Below are 19,044 nucleotides of genomic sequence, written 5' to 3'. Positions count from 1 at the left end.
ATGCTCTAAATCTCTCTACTCCAGTCAGCATGCAGCTTCAGTCCCATCTTTCTTCTAACCTGAGATTTAGCTGTTCGAAGTCAGCGTCATTTAAAGAGTCAGTTTTCTCATGCTCATTTTCAGGGTTTTTAATCATCTCACACGATCATTTTGCCCTTTGTTAGAAAGGCACCATTTCAGCTCCTGTCTTTGTGATGGGAAGTGTTGAGAAAAAACTGTAAATCATCTTTATAAAGCTAATTTCATCTGTTTTAAATCTTTTGAATATTTACATAAAACATACACACTGAAAAGGAGTAGGAGGAACAGCTTATTAAATCCCACTCTTTTTTCTCCAAATGTAATGCTAAATGGTAGCTTGTTGTTCACATTATTCAAAGAAACATATTGTTTTTAACAGTATATAGCCTTTATGCGCACATTTCCACTGTATGTGTGAAGAAGCTTAAAATGACTCAAATGTTTCGACCCTTTTTAATACGAGCGTCAAACACCGAAGTCCTCTGCATGAGTTACTTGTACAGATTTGCATAAAAGTGTCCTAAAGTAGTTCTCTGCTTCCTCCTAAATGAATAAAACGAGGCTCCCCGAAGTTTCAGTTCTGGGAGTTTTAATAGCCGCAGTGCTCCGAATGCGATTTAACACCAGCGATCTGTTGTATCTATGTTTTCCAGAGTTGCCCGCTGATTCATCAGTAAAGTCTCTCGACACCAAAACGCTGTTTGTGAGAGTTTCTCCCACCACAGCCGAAGCCTAAGCCCCACAGCACGGGATCGTTTGTGTCCAACGCGTCACCCTCTGTCACTTTTTTACCATCCTGCACCCCAGCGATGAACTCTGTGTCCGGCGTGTAAAGAAGCTTCTCTCGGGGATTTCCTGGTTTTCTGACTGTTAATGTTTCAGAGGTTAATGCAGGACTTTTGGAGGAAGATTTCAGCCTACATGTCAAAGGTCAAACAAGCTGTCCTGTCGTATTCAGACCGATTCCTTCCTCTGTGCTTCATGACAGTTACTGTACGTGTGTGTGTGTGTGTGTGTGTGTTGTTGGGGTGTATTCTGTGTGAACCGAGTGGTTTGACGGTTTGCACCGAGCCGACGGCGCGGAGTAGCTGTTTCTGAAAACTGGCAACAGAACAAACACAAAGGTTCATTCAGCGACTCTTGGAAATGAAGATTCTAGGAAACGGTGTAACTCGATTAACTGTCAGTATCACCAGTGGATGCTTTTCTTTATTACGACAATGGTGGGAGCTCCTTCCCTTCAAGGATTATTTGAGGTAAGATTAGTCCAGAGTAATTATTGCTTTGGCTCATAATTGGAGAAGCCATTTGGCCCATTGTGCTCATACCACCATTTTGAATTTAACAGATAAACCTATTGTGCTCATTGCATTGGAAATCCTTTGACAATAGAAAAGGCATTTAAAAGGTGAAATGGATTTTTGGGCTGTTGTACCTTTGGGACGAAGGGGCTCTGCAATAAAAAAGAAAAAGAGCAACATAATGGGATGATGTGCTATTTTAAGTGACAAGCTGAATAAATCAGAGGTGACTAAATGTTTTGGTTTTCTGTTTTTGTTTCTTCAAACATTTGCTTGTCAGGAGGAGACAGGGTTACCTTCTGAAGCAGGACGGTCGAATAAAGCTTTCAAAGACAAACACCTTACCTCCCACAAACAATTTCAGGGTCAGCAAATAATCCCAAACATGTTTTTGGACCATGAGAGGAAGCTGGAGTTTAAAAAAACAAAAAAAAAACAAAAAATCCACATTCGCACAGGGAGAACATGCAAACCAGACAACATGACATGTCTTGTTTTTTCAGTCGTAATACTTTCTCATCAAAGAAAATTTCCATTGTAAGTGATGTTTTTTTGTTTGTTTTTTTTTTGTTTTTTTTTGTAATTTTTGCACCTCAGCCGGTTCATTGTGGAGAGCAAGTAAACCAGATGAAAGACACATTTGCTTACTTTTGATACATTCACTTCAGTTTTGGTTAGAACAGGGATGTCGAGCATGAGGCCCATGACCCAAAGCTGGCTCGCAAAATAACCTAGCCAATGGAATATATATATATATATATATATATATATATATATATAATTTTTTTTTTTTTTTAACAAATGTTTTCGGAGTAACTAAAATGTGTTTGACTCCTCTGTATTATGCTGAATAATAATTGTTTCGTTCTCTCATCAATTGTTTCCTATAAAGGAAACACATTTGCTGCAGATCAAACATCATCTCCATTTTCAACCAATTTCCAGATTGTTTTCACAGGTTATGTGAAAAAAGGGAAGTCATTTCAGCCACATTAGAACCTCATTTCGGATGTAAATTATCTGCAATTAAATCAAATTTCTCACTCTTCTGACACGTTCTTGTCGGATTGAATCATTCTGATGTTTTTGTGGCTCGGATGGAGCCAAACATTTTGAAACAACCTGCTTTGTCTTTGCCAAACAATCCTGAAAGGACACATCCTGTATGAAAATGAGGATTTAATGGAGATCTCCTGTTTACTGTTGTCATGTTGGTTTCTGGCAAAACCTTGAAACCGTGATGTCTCTGTAGGTTTGAGGTTTGAGTAACGAGGAGAGAGCGCCTGCAGCTGACCCAGCCACTTCCTGTCCGAGGACGGACGCAGTCGTCTGCTGCAGCCTCTATTTGTATTGTGAGAAAGTCTCAGCCCGAGTCCCTAATCACCAGTCAGACAGGGACACTGTAAATGATGTGTCACCTTCAATTTGAAATTCAGATTCCTCTCTTTATAAAATGGACAGTGCATATTAATGAGAATATACGTGTAAATATGCAAGAGGAGAGCCAGAGCTAATTTCCATCTCCAGTCCCTCGGCAGGCCGGTGGCAGCCACACCAAAACCACCCTGCACCGCATCAATAACGGTAACAGCAGGAGGAGATTAAAGTGCAAAATAATCAGAGGAAATATTATTAAAGGAAATATTGTTGATTTCAGAGCAGAGAAGGGACCATAGCAACCAGAATCTAAGATGGTGAAGAGCATCGCTTAATTTAATAAAATGCATTAATTAGACTGCACGGTGCCCACATGTTGGTGTTCCTCTTCACTTTAATGCTTGGTGAAAGGCTCTTGCTGCGTCAGTTCAGCACTGAAAGAGGCGTGTGTGTGTCAAAAGTCTTGCAGCAGCTTTTCATATGTCATCAGGGGTCAAGTTGTGCAAATTTGAACAAATCTGTTTCGAGCCGTGAAGCAATTACCGTATTGGCCCGAATATAAGACGATTTTTTTTTTTTTCCAGAAATTGCATCCTCAAAAGTGGGGTCGTGTTATAATCGCGGACTTACGGTAGATGGTCAATACGCATCCGCGCCGCTAGATGGAGCCAAAGTATCACTGAGCAGAGAGCGAGTGGAGCGATGAAATGAGATCAAATGATCTGATGAAAAATGGCGGATCATCTGGAGCAAAGGGCCTTCAGCGCTGGACAACTGAGCAAACAACAGAGGCGAAGTTATGATACCAACTTTAAACTGATGGTGATCAACGCAGCAGAATCATCAAACAACTGCCAAGCCGCCAGGAGATCTGGTGTAGCAGAGCCTCGTTCGATATTGGAGAGGACAGAAAAAACGTCTACAGAATGCTAACGCTATGAGAAAAGCTTTCCGTGGTCCCAAGAGCGACGCTTCAGAGAGACTGAGAGAAGGGTGAGTGAATACGTCTCTGAAAGACGGAATGCCCACCACCATATATATATATATATATATATATATATATATATATATATATATATATATATATATATCATGAAATGTTATCTCAGTTGTGAGTTTTTGAATAATTGTATAATAAAAACTTGTTTCATGAGTGACCTTATTATCGTCAGCATTTTTTTTTTTTCACAAAATGATCTTTGAAAAATAGGGGTCGTGTTATAATCGGAGTCGTCTTATATTCGGGCCAATACGGTAATATGAAAATATACGAGAATTGGATTATGACAGTTTGTGATGTTAATGTATTTTGAAATAACAGTGCTCTTTCTCTTCTTGGACACACGTTTTGAAAGCGAATGCAGCTGCAGGACTGGTGTTACTTTACTTTGAAAATCACATTTCCCCCCAGCAGCACAGAACCAGACTCAGGAGGCTTTCTGCTGTTCGGTCGGGGTTTGGGGACACGCAGACTGTTGGGAGGGATTCAAACTGTGGCTCAGGCCGGGCGTAGGGACACTAGATTTTTGTGCCTCTGGCTTCTGATCTGTTCCCACCAGCTATGAACTGAAGTGGAGGTGATGCGGTGAAATCCAGTAAGACTCCATCGCACACATACTGTACCTTCACAGGTCACAAGTCTGGGCTCTTCTTCAAAAAAACAAAACAAAACAAAACAAAAAACACAACCACGTAAACAAGTGAGTTTCTGTCACTTGTGACTTTTCATGTTTGAACTTGTGAGAAGATCACGTATCACAGAAGAAGCTCGGTGCAGTAAAGATCTTCCAGACGTTCAAACCTTCAGCAGCTGAGCTAGAAAACGTTCCAGTCTGAACTGAAGCTTCTTCAAAAGGGAAAGATTTAATCCTGATCCTAAAAGTAGAAGAAAACAAAAGTTAAAACCTCAAATCCCAACCTTTAGTGATTATTATTGACTGTAACAGCTACAAAATACAGTAAAAATACAGCTGTGGTTTTCATGATGCCTGTTATTGCTGCATTGTTTGCTGGAACGGACCTCCCAGTGGTCCAGCTCCACCCCGCTGGCTGCAGGTTTGCCCCACTTTCTTTTACATTCCTGTGATGGAACTTTTCTGTGGAGGATTTTATACACCAGGATAAAGTCTACTTCTTTAGTCATGTTGCTTTTTAGCTCAATAAATGTTGTTTTCCTTAAAATCCTGATGATGTTTTTACTTGTATGTTGCTTCAACCATACTGAAATACAGCTTGAGTGGCCTGCGCTGCAACTGAAATTCGGCAAAGCTAATGAAATTCTGAGTTTCCAATCACTATAGAAACACCTTGAGATTAAAATTTACAGCACCTGTTCAGGTTTGATACCTTATGGCTTTACACAGACTAATCTCAGACAGATTGAAGACGTCAGAAAGTTAATACGGCCCCTCGGGATTGGGTGTAGAGCGTTATTCCCTAATAATGTGTGTGTGTGTGTGACCTTGAGGTCCGGCTTGGCGGTTGAGGATTAAACGCGTTGAGGTGCGGCGGCTTTCATGGGAATGTTTAAAGAGTACTGACATCCGTGGGCATGGTGTTAATCTGTGCCTGTGAAAGCAGTGACTCCACACAGTTTTCAAAGGAAATGGTGAGAAATACATACATGTACCGATGAGTGTGTGAGAGTGTGTGATTAATGAGCGGCCCAGGACAGGAAGTGGTTTGTGGGCAGTTGAGGTGTAATACTCAGCTGCAGAAAGTCTTATCCTAATCATCTTTGCAGCACCATACCATAAATTCTCTGCTAATTTGCATCCAAATTAAATGCATGAATGCTCTATTAATCTTCCTGCAGTAGTTCTCATATGTGTACATACATCTCATATATATGAGAGCTCGTTAGACTGTATGCTGAGCAGCAGTGATCTGGAAGGTACCTCCACAGCAACGGTTTTTCTATCAGTGTTTAGAGCTGGACAACTTTAGCACAATCCCTCTCTGGTCCATGTCAAAATGGACACTAATTGTAATATTGCTTCCAACATATTAATGCAAATTTAACCAGAGGTGGACATCGGCACATGGAACTGACCGGGCAACTTTTGGCAAATATCAATTTTATACTAAGTGATGGGGGAAAAGTGTAAAATAAGTTCCTTATTGCTGAAGTCAAAGCGTATCCATGCTGTACCGTGTACATCAGCTCATAATTCTTCATTGCAGTACTTTCCACCTGTGACTGAAGCATTTCTGTGTCAGTCAGAATGATGATTCTCGTCCTGGCCCCCCTCCTGGGCAGAGCAGCGAGCATCTCCACTGGTTAAATATTAAGCACACAGCTCTGCCTCATCCTCCTCTCATCCATCTCGTTCCCATCTGCTCCCGCTGCTCCCTTTTGTGCCTCGGCACACCCCGGCCGGGGTGAAGGAGCAGGTCGGCGACCCATCTGCCGATCGGCATCGCACACATTCAATATGCAGCACGGGAGAGGCGGACATGACACCTGCCACCAAACTTTAATGACTGACTGCACGTCTCTCTACAGCGCACTGACCACAAGCCGAGCAGGTGTTTCCAAGAACATATAGGTCAATAAAGACCGTTTCCGACCAATCTGTTCTGGCTGCGCGATGGAAAATACTAAGTCTCTGCCAGTAAATCAATTTTCAGTGCGCCGCATGTTGCCTACTTCAGAATGACAACAGCAAATACACCCTGAAATGAGTAAGCAGAGTGGATGGGAGGGCAGTGGCCGTTTGTTTAGGATGCTGGAGGTGTGGAACCTCGAAGGACAGGAAGGGGTCCGGCCAGCAGCCTAATTTCCTGCAGCATCTGAAATGTGAATGTAGTTTAATGCATGACATGTTGCTCTGATGAATAACCCTACACTCACATATTCACAACTACACTCACATATTCAAAGTTTAGTTAAATCATCTTGTAAAATTCACTTTATCCAGTCAAACAATCTCAAACTTTTGGAGAAAAAAAGTGAACATTTCTGCATAAAGAACTATTAAACATTTAAAATGTTTAGACATCAACCAGAGCATGAAGCAATATATCCCTATGATATTTTTAGGAATTAATCTATAATCTCTTTCATTATTTCAAGAACGCCCCCCCCCCCCCAAAAAAAAAGAAAAAAGAAATAGGCCAATTCGCCATTTTTGTTACTTTGCGCATGAATGGTTGTAAAAAATGCTCTGAAATATTAACCAAACTGGATATTTTTTCCACTTTTATTAACGTTAGGATAAATTAGTCTTCAAAAACTATAGGAAACTGTGATATTAATAGTTTTGCTGAAGTTTGATTTGGTTTTGTAAGTTTGTTCCGCATAAATGTAACTCACTGGGTGCTATAGATATATGATTTTATTTTTTATTTTTTATTTTTTTCGAAAGCTTTGCTACGGCTCCGTACTTTGCACATGTTACTGTACTGAAAATTTCTTGCTTTATTTGCATTTTTCTGATCCAGTCGGGGAAGGCTGTGAGAAAACGAGGCAAATTCCATGTGCTTAAATGCAACAATATATTTTGCAGGTTATTTAACGTCAATCCTTCAACATCACTGACTCGAACCCGCTCGAATAAATAAATTTAGGGATGAAAGAACATTGCAGACCCACTCGGGTTAAATTCCCGCCGTTTCTCTGCGTTTTAATCCGCAAACTGTGCGTCCGAAAGTGACCGCGCGGCGCAAAGTGACCGTGAACGCACCGGCACGGTGCGTCGTGACTGAACGGGAGCGCAGCAGATCTCTGCTTCTCCTCTCCTCTCCCGTCTGCTCTCCTTCTAAATGCGGCATCGATCTTCATCCTCACGCGCCTCCTCCTCCTCCTCTTCTTCCTCCTGGAACGGTTAAAACAGGTAGGACACGCTCCCGATTACAGGAATTTAAATAAGAAAAAAAAAATAAAATCCCGCATGTGCCCGGGTTGCGGGTGGAGGCTGGAGGTCGCTGCTTGATGCGGGAGTGAGTGATTTAGTATTTTTCTTCCTGGGTTTTCTCTTGGCTGTGTCCACGTGGTGGTGGTTGGGAGTCGCTGCTGATGGCTGATTGCCCCGCCATCCGCGCGCGCAGCAGCGACGCGCTGTTGCTACCCGCACCGCGCGCTGTCATTGCCACAGACACGCGCTCTCTGCCGCAGGTATGCAGCGCGGGGCCACCAATTACTCCCCCTCTCCTCACCCCCGTGTTTGTGTGCCTCTTCCCTTTCCGGTGGACAGAATGACTGAGCTCCGATCAGCTCCTCGTCTTTGCCTCACAACTGTCCGATTCTTTGCTTAACCACAATTACTTCAGCTAATCCATGAAGCTCGTCCAACTGAAGTAACTCACCTGTCCGACAAGTTGTAATTTATCATTGTATGCAACAGTTATTATGATTTACAGTTTGATTTGATTGAAATCTGAAGTACTGCTGTTTTTCATGTATTAATTGTAGGGAATTGAAGTTTAACTGTTCTTGTGCAAGTTAAAGGTCTACTTGGTGTGACTTTTACTTTAAAAAAGAAATTGAAATCACACTTAAGTACATTTTAAGAACTTTCCCAGTGTCCCAGTTGTACCTTTCTGTGTGGAGTTATTTAAGAAATAGAAAGGGAACTTTAACTAATGAATCACAATTCAGTGCATTTTGATCATTTGCCTAATATTTGTTACAAAGATCATTTTTTTTAAAGCTGCGACCCTACATTTGGCATCATGAAACATGCAGTCTGCATGTTCAGTAGTTGATCTCAGCTGTATAGTTGCCTTTTATCGATTTATTGATTGCTTGTAGAGCAGCCGCCCAGCATTTAGCAGTGTTGTCTGTGTAGAGTTTGCATGTTCTCTCTATGACAGAGGCAGTAAAACACAGAAGATGAATAAGTGAATACTATTTACAGTTTTAAATAAGTAACTGGAAAAAAATCAGCCCTGAAAATAATGTTAGTGTTTTCCGTCTCTCCTCCTCTTTGAACCACTTCGTGCCCCTTCATGTTTGCTGAGGTAGACAAACTGCACAGCGGTGTGGTTATGAGTGGATGTGGTTTTCTGTCCCTCTGCGTTTTTAACACTGAGTGATGTGAATTATATGTGAATTTTACAGGCTCAGGGTTGAAATCGACCGTCTTCTTGGTAGCAGAAGAGCCCTGCTGCTGGAACCACACTGTAGATGTAACTCTGGTCGTGTGCGAGGTTAATTGCTACAGGTGTCAGACGGCGGTGTCCAAGGTGAACCGATGCAAATCGGCGGAGATGTCAGCCTCCACATCTGTGAGGCTTAAAATAGAAGAAGAAACATGTCATTGGAAGGGTTTTATATGAGTCTCCTTTATGGAGATGGAGGGTATCAGTTCGCTTTCACTGCAAAGAGTTGAAAAAAAAAATGAGAAAACTGAACAACTTCAAGTGTCCGTTAAGACCAGGTGATCAAATCTGACTTCCGTCCTCATTAATCTTCCTCACAAACAGAAAATTGTTTTGGAACTGGAAGTTACACTCCATGAATAATGCACACATAACTATGTTGTGTGCATTACGTGTGTGTGTGTCCACAGATCTGTAAATACTGGACCTTGCCTGGGGAGTGACTTCAGATGTCTGTAAAAGTGTTGGAATAATAAATGTCAGGTACATTTTAGCGTTGAAACAACTCCTTCATGTAGACGGAGAGAGAAAATACTTGATTAGTTAATAAAATCCTGAATTTTGATGAGCCGTTTAGGCTTGTTAATTACTGCTGCACATTCACTCCTCCTTCTGTCTGTCATTTTCATATCATGGCACAGCGTTAGAATTAATTTAACCGTGACCGATTCTTGCTGCAACAATCAGAAACACTACTGCAGGCATTATGCTCCTCACAGAATCTCTGGACAGATGGATGAAAAAAAAAAATCAGTCGGCAATTATTTCTTGTGTGTTTTCTCTCTGTTCTTGCTTCCCTCCCTCCTCGTCTTCCGCCTCCTCCTCCTCCCCCCCTCGGTTTCGCTCTGCAGCCTGATTGAACGCACGGTGTTCTGATCACAGTGATCGAGCCTGATCGTCGTTTTGACTGGCCAGATGTGCCAATTCAAAACTTTGAATCATATTTATTGTTTTTCCAAAGCTTTTTCTTTAATGTTGGATTTTTTATACCAGTCAGGTTTCTTGAAGTGGTCCGGAGTGATTGGGTACTTTCATGAAGTTTAGCCTTTGCCGACACTGTGAGCGTTCACTGTCAAGGACACGTTGTGTTAGAATTGGTAAAAAAAAATAAGAAGCAAACTGAGCAGCTGGTGTGTGTTTGTTTCACCATGTCGATGTTAGCATTGCTGCCTCCGACACATTTGGCCGTTCACCTGCTGCTGTGCCAGAACCAGCAGCCATCCGAACGGCCGCTCTCTCAGTCGTGACCATAACGCCTCCTATTACGCTCCTAAAGAACTCACCTGTCTTTTATTCTGTTTTTCTTTATCGCCCGTTTGTGCCGGACCCTCCCGTTACGTAAGCCGAGCGCTGCGCTGCAGTTTAGTGCCGACCCGTCTGGTTTCTCAGCTCTGGCGAAAGGTGGACTTGCTGTGAAGTAATCTGGACGCGGGGGTGAACTGCATTAGCGGGCTCACAGTGGCCTGTTTGTGTTTGGAGCATTCAGGTCAAACCTTTCGCTCAACAAAGCCCTCGGTGGGACCAAAGAGGCCGAGAGCTTTTCACTTTTGAGGAATTACACCACACGGCAATGTAAGTGACAGACTGATGGCAGTGGAATAGGGATACGTTTCATACGGGTCTTTTATTAATGCTTTTGCTGTGTATTTTTTCATAGCCTGACTTCGTGGGCTTAAAATTCCTGCCATGCATGAGGCGCAGCGGGAACCTCCTGAGTGGTCACCTAAGTTCCTTCCTGCTGACTCGCTGTTCTTTGTTACACTGTACGTGTCCGTCGGATATTAGAAAAGAGTGGGCGTTCTTTTTTTCTTTTCCCCTTAAGTTGCATGGTGGGAGTGCGCATGATGGTTTTGACAGGGATAGCTTATTGCTAAAGCCCAGTGACAGGAACTAATTTTAAAACAACACAGAAGCGAGACGCGGCGTTTCAAACCAACTCCTGAGATTTTTGTTTATTTCATGGAAGTAATTACCGACCTGCGTGGGAAGATATTTGACTTGCTGGGGTAGCTGGGCTTCACTGAGCTTCAGAAAACATTGAAGGTCAGTATCCAGCAGCAAGCACAGACATTTAATCTTTACTTTGATGCTTGTTTCACAGAAGAAGAAAAACAAACAGTTAAAGATTTTTACGAGGGACGCAGCGATGCCACTTTTTTAAAGGATGAGTACTAACCTTTAGCTACTCGCCGACACCGAGTGATGACTGAGTGCCATTTGGCCTCATTCGTACTCCAAACACAAATGATATGTGAAGGCTATGTGTTGCCACGAACTGTCTCTGCTTCGACGCTACGTCCACTTTCAACAGTCTTGAAGGCTCCAATATGTCGTATGATGCTGCGTTTAAACTTTAACCCTATGGGTACTGCAGGCTGTAGACCCAGGATTCCAGCTTGTATCATGTTTAGCATGTAGCATGGCTAGCGCATGAGCCCCAAAACTCTTTAGCATGTAGCATGAAGCACGGCTCAACGCTACTGAATCCACTGAGTGGGTTCTGTCTCTGCTATTGACAACATCAACCTGTCCTGGGACTACAGGTGGACATTAGCATTTTTGCTATAACCTGGCACATGCACATTTTCCTTTTGTGGATTCATGTTTTACTGTGCATTGTCCCTGATCAAATAAATGAAAAAACACAAACATAAACACGCTGCTCTAAATATAGCATTTTATGAACTATCTTTCTCCTCCGCTTGATTTTTTGGCAGAACATAATTTAGACCGTCTCACTTTGACATTCACATTAATTTCAAAGAATTTCCAAATGGTTACTGTCGCTCGACCTCGTCTACCTGCTGCTTACATTGTTGACGGAAGATGTCGGGTAATAGTCAGGTTTTACTCAGTAAAACACATGAAGTTACGCTCGTTTCTCCTAGAACGTTCCCTCGCTCCAGTCTTTTCTCGCTCCAGCCTGTTGACAGACATGGCGACTGCTTCTGTTTGTTTGTTTCTTCTTTACAGTTGTATTTGCAGTGTTATGTAAGTTCTGCTTTAGCCCTCAAGAAAAACAACCAGTTTTACTGAGAAACAGAAGAAAGTTCTATGTTTGCAACAGAGTCCACACAGAGAGGAGGCGGGGGTAGAGAGATGGGACGGTGCGAGGCTGATTGTTGGAGGCCATTGTTCACATCCGGTTTGCCTCCAACAGTTTACTTAACTTTTGTTTTATTCATATGTAAGAAGTAAAAAAGTATAATATGTAAAATAAACTCCCAATATGAATAAGTTGTTTATTTAACCTAAGCCCCGCTTTAACATACCTGCTTACCTAATGTTCACTACCAACAGACTGACCTAGTTACCATCCCACCTTCCGACCTGCCTGCCTGCCTTCCCTGCCTTCGACGTCTTACCACTGAATACTGTACACGTTTAATGACTTGATCCTCTGTGGGCTTCACACGTCGATGGCTGAATTTGGTTCTAAATTAAAGTCAGTCCTCCATGGAGAATTTATGGCTGGTCCTATCAAGAAAATAAAGCTAGAAATGAGAAATGTTGCTAATTTCTGGCCAGGAAATGTCTCTCTCTTCAGGATACATTCACTTCTCTCATTGAGTGAATTTCTTGTGTGTGTTACAGGCAGTGTAGCGATAGAGCTGTTTGTGGATGAAACTGGAAAAATGAGGATGTGAAACTTTCTTTTTTGCTGTTATGTTAGTTGTTGAAGCCAAAGCTTTGTATTTTATTTTGATGAATGTAACCTTGAGGGTTTATTCGCATGCGGTTGGTGTGCGGTTGTCAGTCTGTCCAGGGTGTGTCCTGCTTTTGCTCTGAGTTAGCTCAGGTCATCTTCATGTAGTATTCATGTGTCGAATGTTCCTACCCAGTGCTTTGGGGGACACTGACGTTTCCTCCATGGACTGGGACGGGGATATCAGGCTGTGTGTGGCCCCATCTTACACACTCCGGTAATAAAAGCTGATTTATGAAGTGCCGTTGGGTCAGGGTCACTCTGCAGGTCACAAGGTTATCATATTAAAGGTTGTTGGAGGTGTGAAGAGCCTTGATCTCTCAGAAAATATTCAGCGCAGCGTGTGTAATGTGAAGCAGTGTATTCAGGACGGGGGTCTGGGCGCACAATGAGATTCACAGAATAATTCAACACTGAGGCCATCGAGGAGTCGCAGTCATTTGTCATTGCAGCGTTGAAGTCGTCCTTGTGTTGCACTCTTAGTCACTCTTTTTGCAGAACAAGCTGTTCTGAGACACACAACGTTCACACATCCACACTATTTCCACTCTCCATGCTCTCCCTCTGTGTCGGGGGCTTCTTTAAAGATAGTGGAATATGAAAACACAGTGAATGCAGAAAGCTCTTCTGAAATTACATGAAACCCTGCAGATGAGCCAAACACTGTAAATACAGCTAAAAGCTGCGTAATGAGATCCCTGCAGGGCGAAAGGTATTTGAAAATAGCTTTGGAAACAGGATCAAATTCAGTGTAGGAGCACATCGGAATTTAGTGTAGAAACAGGTCCAAACTTAATGCAGTAACAGGTTCAAACTTCATCTGAAACAAGTCTGAAGTTAGTCTGAAACAGGTCAAAATTAGTGTGGAAAGAGGTCCGAACTTCAAATGACACAGATTGAAACTTCGTGCAGTAACAGGTTCACAAGTCGTCTCTAGTGAAGCTTAAGTCAAATATTCTGAGTGAAAATAGTTTAGTTTTCAGATAAATCAAAACTTCTCTGTGGAGCACGTGGAAACTGTGTCCTGTGGGTTGAACAGGAACGGGTTTCCGTTTGTTTTAAGTGGACAGTTGAGATGCACATTTGAAAGGAAATTGCTGAATATATCCAGGTTGATGGCATGTGGGTATCTCTTCCAGGAAAGGCCTTTCAGCACACAGCGTCTATCACAACATAATGGCTCCACGGTGGAAGAGTCCGGAGGCTAAAGTGGACTGCATGCAGTCCTCAACTTTCGTCAATGGAAATCATTTGCTGTGTTACATAACAGCAATATCAGGACACAAAGCCCAGGACTCTAAAGTAACGAGGATCCTCTCATTAAGCAGCACCAGGAGTTCTGCTCACTTCCCAGATGTTTACACGGGCAGATGTTAAAAGAAAGACATTGTAAACACGAGTCTGTCCCACTTCTTATGAGATGTGTGACTGAATTCAAATTCAAAATGAGGCCGTATTTTCCACCGAAGGAAGGAATGTCTCAGTTTCTACATTTGATATGTTGTTTATTTGTGGTTGGGAGGAAAATATGGGTTTATGGGATTTGCAAATAATCGCACAGGGTCCTAAGTTTTTTGGAATTGGGGCTGTAGTTCAGTGTGTGCATTCCTCACTCTGTTAATCTGTCTTATTCAACACACTCAGACCGAAGCTCTTAACCAGAGACTCCCTGTGCCCGAGTTACACGGCGAACACAACAACAGTCCTTTAATAATTCGACAGAACTGTTTCCTTCAGAGAGACAGCATACGTTAGCATACGTTTCCTCCTGACTTGATTTAGTGTGCAGCAGATTCTCTGGTGGTACAGTTGGTTTTGTGGAAGCGCGAATGCAGCCGCCCGAATCACGCAGACTTAAGGGACGTGTCGCATTTGGCTTCCAAACAGATTCTGGTGCGGCGCCATTGAAAAATGGATGCGGAACAAATCAGTGATGTCCTCACAGACCAGGCGTCTGAAGCGCCGCAGATCTCTGTTATCCAGCCCAACGCTGCTGCTGCTCATGCGTTTTCTAACCCGTGGTTGACCTCTCAGCTGGTAAACATTCCTCGAGAGTAATTAACATGCACCCTGCATGGCTGTGGACGTAAGGAAAATACTGTTACATAATTTATAAATCATTAAAAGAATGCTGTCTATTAACGTATATCCTTCTCGCGTGTACATTGATGGCGTGTGTGAAGCAGAGCAAGCTGTGGAGAGATCGTGGAGATGCACCACGAGTGTGAACAGAGCCTGAAACCTTGCTGTTGCTCCTCGCCGGCTTTGTTTTCTTTCCACATATTTTCATCCCATCACAAACACACAGGAAAAATGGAAAGGAGCTCAGACATAAATATTTGTCGTCCACATGCAGAGGAACGGAAACACGGAGGTTTGAGTTGTGTCATGGTTACATACTTCTGCTGAAGCTCGCTGAATCTGTAACGGTGCTACCGCTAGAAAACCACAACGACATGTCAAGTGAGTGTGCATGTGTTTTTACGTTTTCATTTGAGAAAAGGTTTGTTTACACGGCAACATTTTGAAAACCATGTATGTTTCCATTTTTCATATCGAGCCACCAGTGGTTGCTGTTGGTTGTTTTTGTTTTGTAATGAAACCACCCACACACACACACACACACACACACACACACACACACACACACACACACGTGCACGAGAACAAAAAGCTATAAATGTGAACAATGAAGAGTACACTGACATTCACGTTTCCCCCGTTTTCGCGAAAATTCCACATTTGGAGCCACTTCCAGAAAGTTTTGAGTGACTCTGAGCAAAGTTGTCATGGAAACAAGCAACAATTTTCCATTTTCACGTGAAAACGAGCCTAAAGATGCATGGTCATCGGCGCCACTGTCAGCATTGATTCTTTTCTTTGGATCCAATCTCCTGAGGGCAACATGTTTTTCCACCTCACAGTTTATCGGACCTCTGCACTGATCTACCATTAAAATAAGAGCGTGAAAGAGTTTTTGGCTTCAGTGGCCATAAGTCATCACAGTTGGAGTATGTTTGTGTAAATACAAGTTTACAGCAGCCAGTCACAATTACACGAGGCGAGGAGCAATATCTCAGACGACATTCATTTGCTTTACTTTACAATATGTTGGCCGTGGCAGTGTTATAGTGGAGTAATTTACTGTGCAATCTTTGAAGTGGCTCACTCCTGACAAATAGTTCAATAAAACCTTGTTTCTATTCTGCGGTGTGGCTATTAGACCCCCTCCTGACATATCATAAACTATTGCTGTGATCTGTGTGGACATTAACGGTTACAGATGCTCCAGTGGCCGCTGCCAGAGAGGCTGGAAGCTGCACTGGAATTGGTGATGTCCTTTGCTCTCCTGCAGTTCATCAAATCTAAGCAGAGCGGAGTGTGCAGATCTTTCCTGAGTTGGACTTGGACGCTGTTTTCATGAACGTGCCCCATCGTGCTGCGCGGCGAGGCGGTTTCGCTTCCCAGTTGCAGGCCCGAGCAGGCATATAAAAAGTCTGTGTGTGTGTGTGAAGTTTTGGGGGTACTGTCTATTTACAGCTCAGCCTGTGGGAGATGTCCAAGTCCAACAGAAAGGGCAGAGGGGCATGGGAAGGCCTCCACTCTGCCTCGTGTGTCGTCCCCGTCTGCTCAGACTTTAAGCTGTGTGTGTGTGCGCGCGTGCGCCCGTGTGTGTGTGTTTTATGTGAAGGTTTTGAGGCACTCGTGAATGCTCAGGCACACACAGGGATTCTCCAACAAGACTTGAATTTTCCTGGTGGCTCCCGCTTGTTTACAGGACCGAATACTTTGAGTTGAGCTGATGTGATTCAGTCCAGGGAGGGAAAGAAAACAGAAAAGATTGAATTCAGGGATGTTTTAGTGAATGTGTTTGGGTATTTCCAAGTTTATGTAATGTATCTAATTAATTAATCTGACTGAAAACCTAAATATTTGCTCCTCCTTTATGTTACCATATATATATTTTCATATTAATTTCATGTCTGCTGTCAAGCCGACTTGTGCACAGACTGACTCCTCGTTTACACCTCAGCAATTTTAAGTGAAAACGGAAAACTTTCAGAATGTGTTGGACATCTGTTTACACGACGATGCTCATCGATGAAAATTCAACTTTTTCAGAACAGCTACAGAATTGAAACTTGTGTAAAATGCTCCGACTCCGTCTCCATGGAAACGGAGGAACCACAACTTGCACATGCACACCACCGTTTCTGTTTTCAAAATTTTGCAGTGAAAGCACAAAACGTTTCTGCAGCAAATATGCAAAAACAATCCCATTTCACTCGAAATATCATGGAAACAAGGGCTAAATTTCCAGAAGAGTCCAGTCAGTTTCATGAAGGAGGACTGCAGTCCAACACGGCTACCTTATGTGACTGATCTGTTACTAATCGGTTTTGTTCCACACTCTCTGACTGACGGCAAACATCAGTGGACATAATCATGCTGAGCTGGAAAGAAAACAAGTGGAAAACATTTATTTAAAGGTGCTGTAGGCAGGATTTGGCATCTCCGCCATCTTGCTTGGGTTTACCTAAGCAAGATGGCGATTAGACCCATCTAAGATGGCGATTTGAAACCCAGCACAGCCAATCATGTCCGGTTTTCTCTGACATCATGCCTTTATGCAAGTTAAGCCCCTCCCACAAGAACGTGCGACTAACGCCCCTCGACCAATCACGGTTAGAGCCTCAGGGGCTCTTCTGATTGGTCAAAGATACCTGGAGCTGTCAAGATTCCTTTTCAGCTCAGAACAGAGACAGATGGAAATGCTGCGCCCTCGCGGTAGTGCAGTTATGCTACACTCCTAAAGGATTATCAATGGATACTCTAACATTTAATCCAAAGAAAACACAGAAAAATTAGCATTCACTAGCAAAATTCTGCCTACAGCACCTTTAAGTAAATATGTTAACAACATGGGTCAATATTTTTTTTTTTCCGTTCAGGATGGGCGGGGTTCCTGGTAGCAGTGGGAGGGGAGCTGAAGTGCTGCACCTTAGGTAGAACATGGAAGTGTCTCCACCTGCTTAGACATTTGGATCGATCGATTAAGGAGCTTTGAAAACGGAGAAAGAAACATTTTCCACATCCAAAACCCTTCACCAGTCTCCTGCTTTATCTTTATTAAAAGCCTGGAACTCTCTATCAGACGGAGGAATTGACGTTGTTCTGCTGGAGGATCGTGGAGCGTCTTTAACTTCATGGTATGACTCTTCTACGTTCATCTCTGCTGAGCTTTTGCGGTTTTCCTTCTGTTTTCATGAGTCCTGATCTGCTGAGATGTGAAGTTGAGAGTGTAGAATTAACAGTCAGACGGTTTTATTCAGCTGTACTTTTATCGGGTGTTGCAAAGAGCTTCAGTAAGCCTGACGCTTCCTACACTTAGTGGATTATCTGGAAACAATATGGTTAGGAAAGAATTGGTCAGCCATTTTTATTTGACACAGTTTGTTTTGTATTTGAGAGCACAGATAACTGAGAAATCCATGTTTCTCCTGATCAATACTGATAAAACACACTAAAGAAAAGACTGAGTTGTAGTTAGTCAAGAAGTTAACATTAAAGCTGTCACTTTTGTAACTTAAAACACAAACATTCTTGATGAATGGACTTCTTTATCCAGCATACTCTCACCACTTCAGTCTCAAAGTGTTTTACGCTGTCAGCTACATCCATCCATCCACACACACACACACACACACACACACACACACACACACACACACACACACACACACACACACACACACACACACACATTCACCGGAGGATACTTCACCATATGGACCGGAGCGAGATGCTGGAAAGAAACATGAACAGATGCAGTAAATAAGAAAATACTTCAAAAATGTATCACTTTTTTAAAGAAAATATTACCCTGGTAAATATCAGTGCTACATCTGTTTTTATCACTGCTTTACTTTGCTGGAAGTATTTTTTCCCTTCCTGGTTCGGTTATTGATTGTGATAATTATAGAAAAAAAGTGCATCGATTCAAATATCCACCATTAATAATAAACTAAATGATTAATGTAGTGTTGATGTTGCAAGGATGAACATATATATCTTTAAATGTCAGGCTGAGCTGATGTCGAAGTCATTTTACAAATATTGGTTCATGCAGATGAAGCTGCTGATGCCTGTTTTATCAGAACTGCAGTTAGTGTGAATGGTGCGTGAGTGTATGAGCCCATTAACAGATGAAAGTGGTAACAGCATATCTCTGAATACGAGTAAACCGGCAACGTGTTGGCAGGGATCGCTGCCCCCCTGCTGTGAGGGAGTCGCTGCCCAGCTGCAGCCAAAAGACAACCCTCCTCTTTAAGTACAGTTATTTCATAAAATGTATTAAATATGTGACGTTCAGAGTAGTGAATACCAAAAACAAACAGTTGAATAGCCACTTATATTTTGTTTAAGTACCAATTTTCTGTTGGTTACGCTCTCAGATGTGTGCAGTTTCTCTTATTAAGCATGTCTCCCACTGCATTTGGGACTGCTCATATAATTTTGGACGAATAGTAGGTTTAA

The 19,044-nt window shown here is 42.5% G+C and overlaps 1 protein-coding gene across 1 annotated transcript in view; it reads left to right on the top strand.

Moving 5' to 3' along the window:
* iars1 (isoleucyl-tRNA synthetase 1) overlaps window positions 1-1,496 on the top strand; it is a 57,663-nt gene extending 56,167 nt beyond the window's left edge. The window contains exon 34 of the mRNA XM_030091990.1: window positions 675-1,496. Within this exon, the coding sequence (XP_029947850.1) occupies window positions 675-757 (83 nt within the window). The 3' untranslated portion in view covers window positions 758-1,496. The remainder of the gene's footprint in view (window positions 1-674) is intronic.
* The last annotated feature ends 17,548 nt before the right edge of the window (window positions 1,497-19,044 follow it).

This window comes from Salarias fasciatus, chromosome 5 (assembly GCF_902148845.1).
Source record: "Salarias fasciatus chromosome 5, fSalaFa1.1, whole genome shotgun sequence".
NCBI lineage: Eukaryota > Metazoa > Chordata > Actinopteri > Blenniiformes > Blenniidae > Salarias > Salarias fasciatus.
Note: the sequence above shows the minus strand (reverse complement) of the source record. Positions and strands in the feature narration are given on the sequence as shown.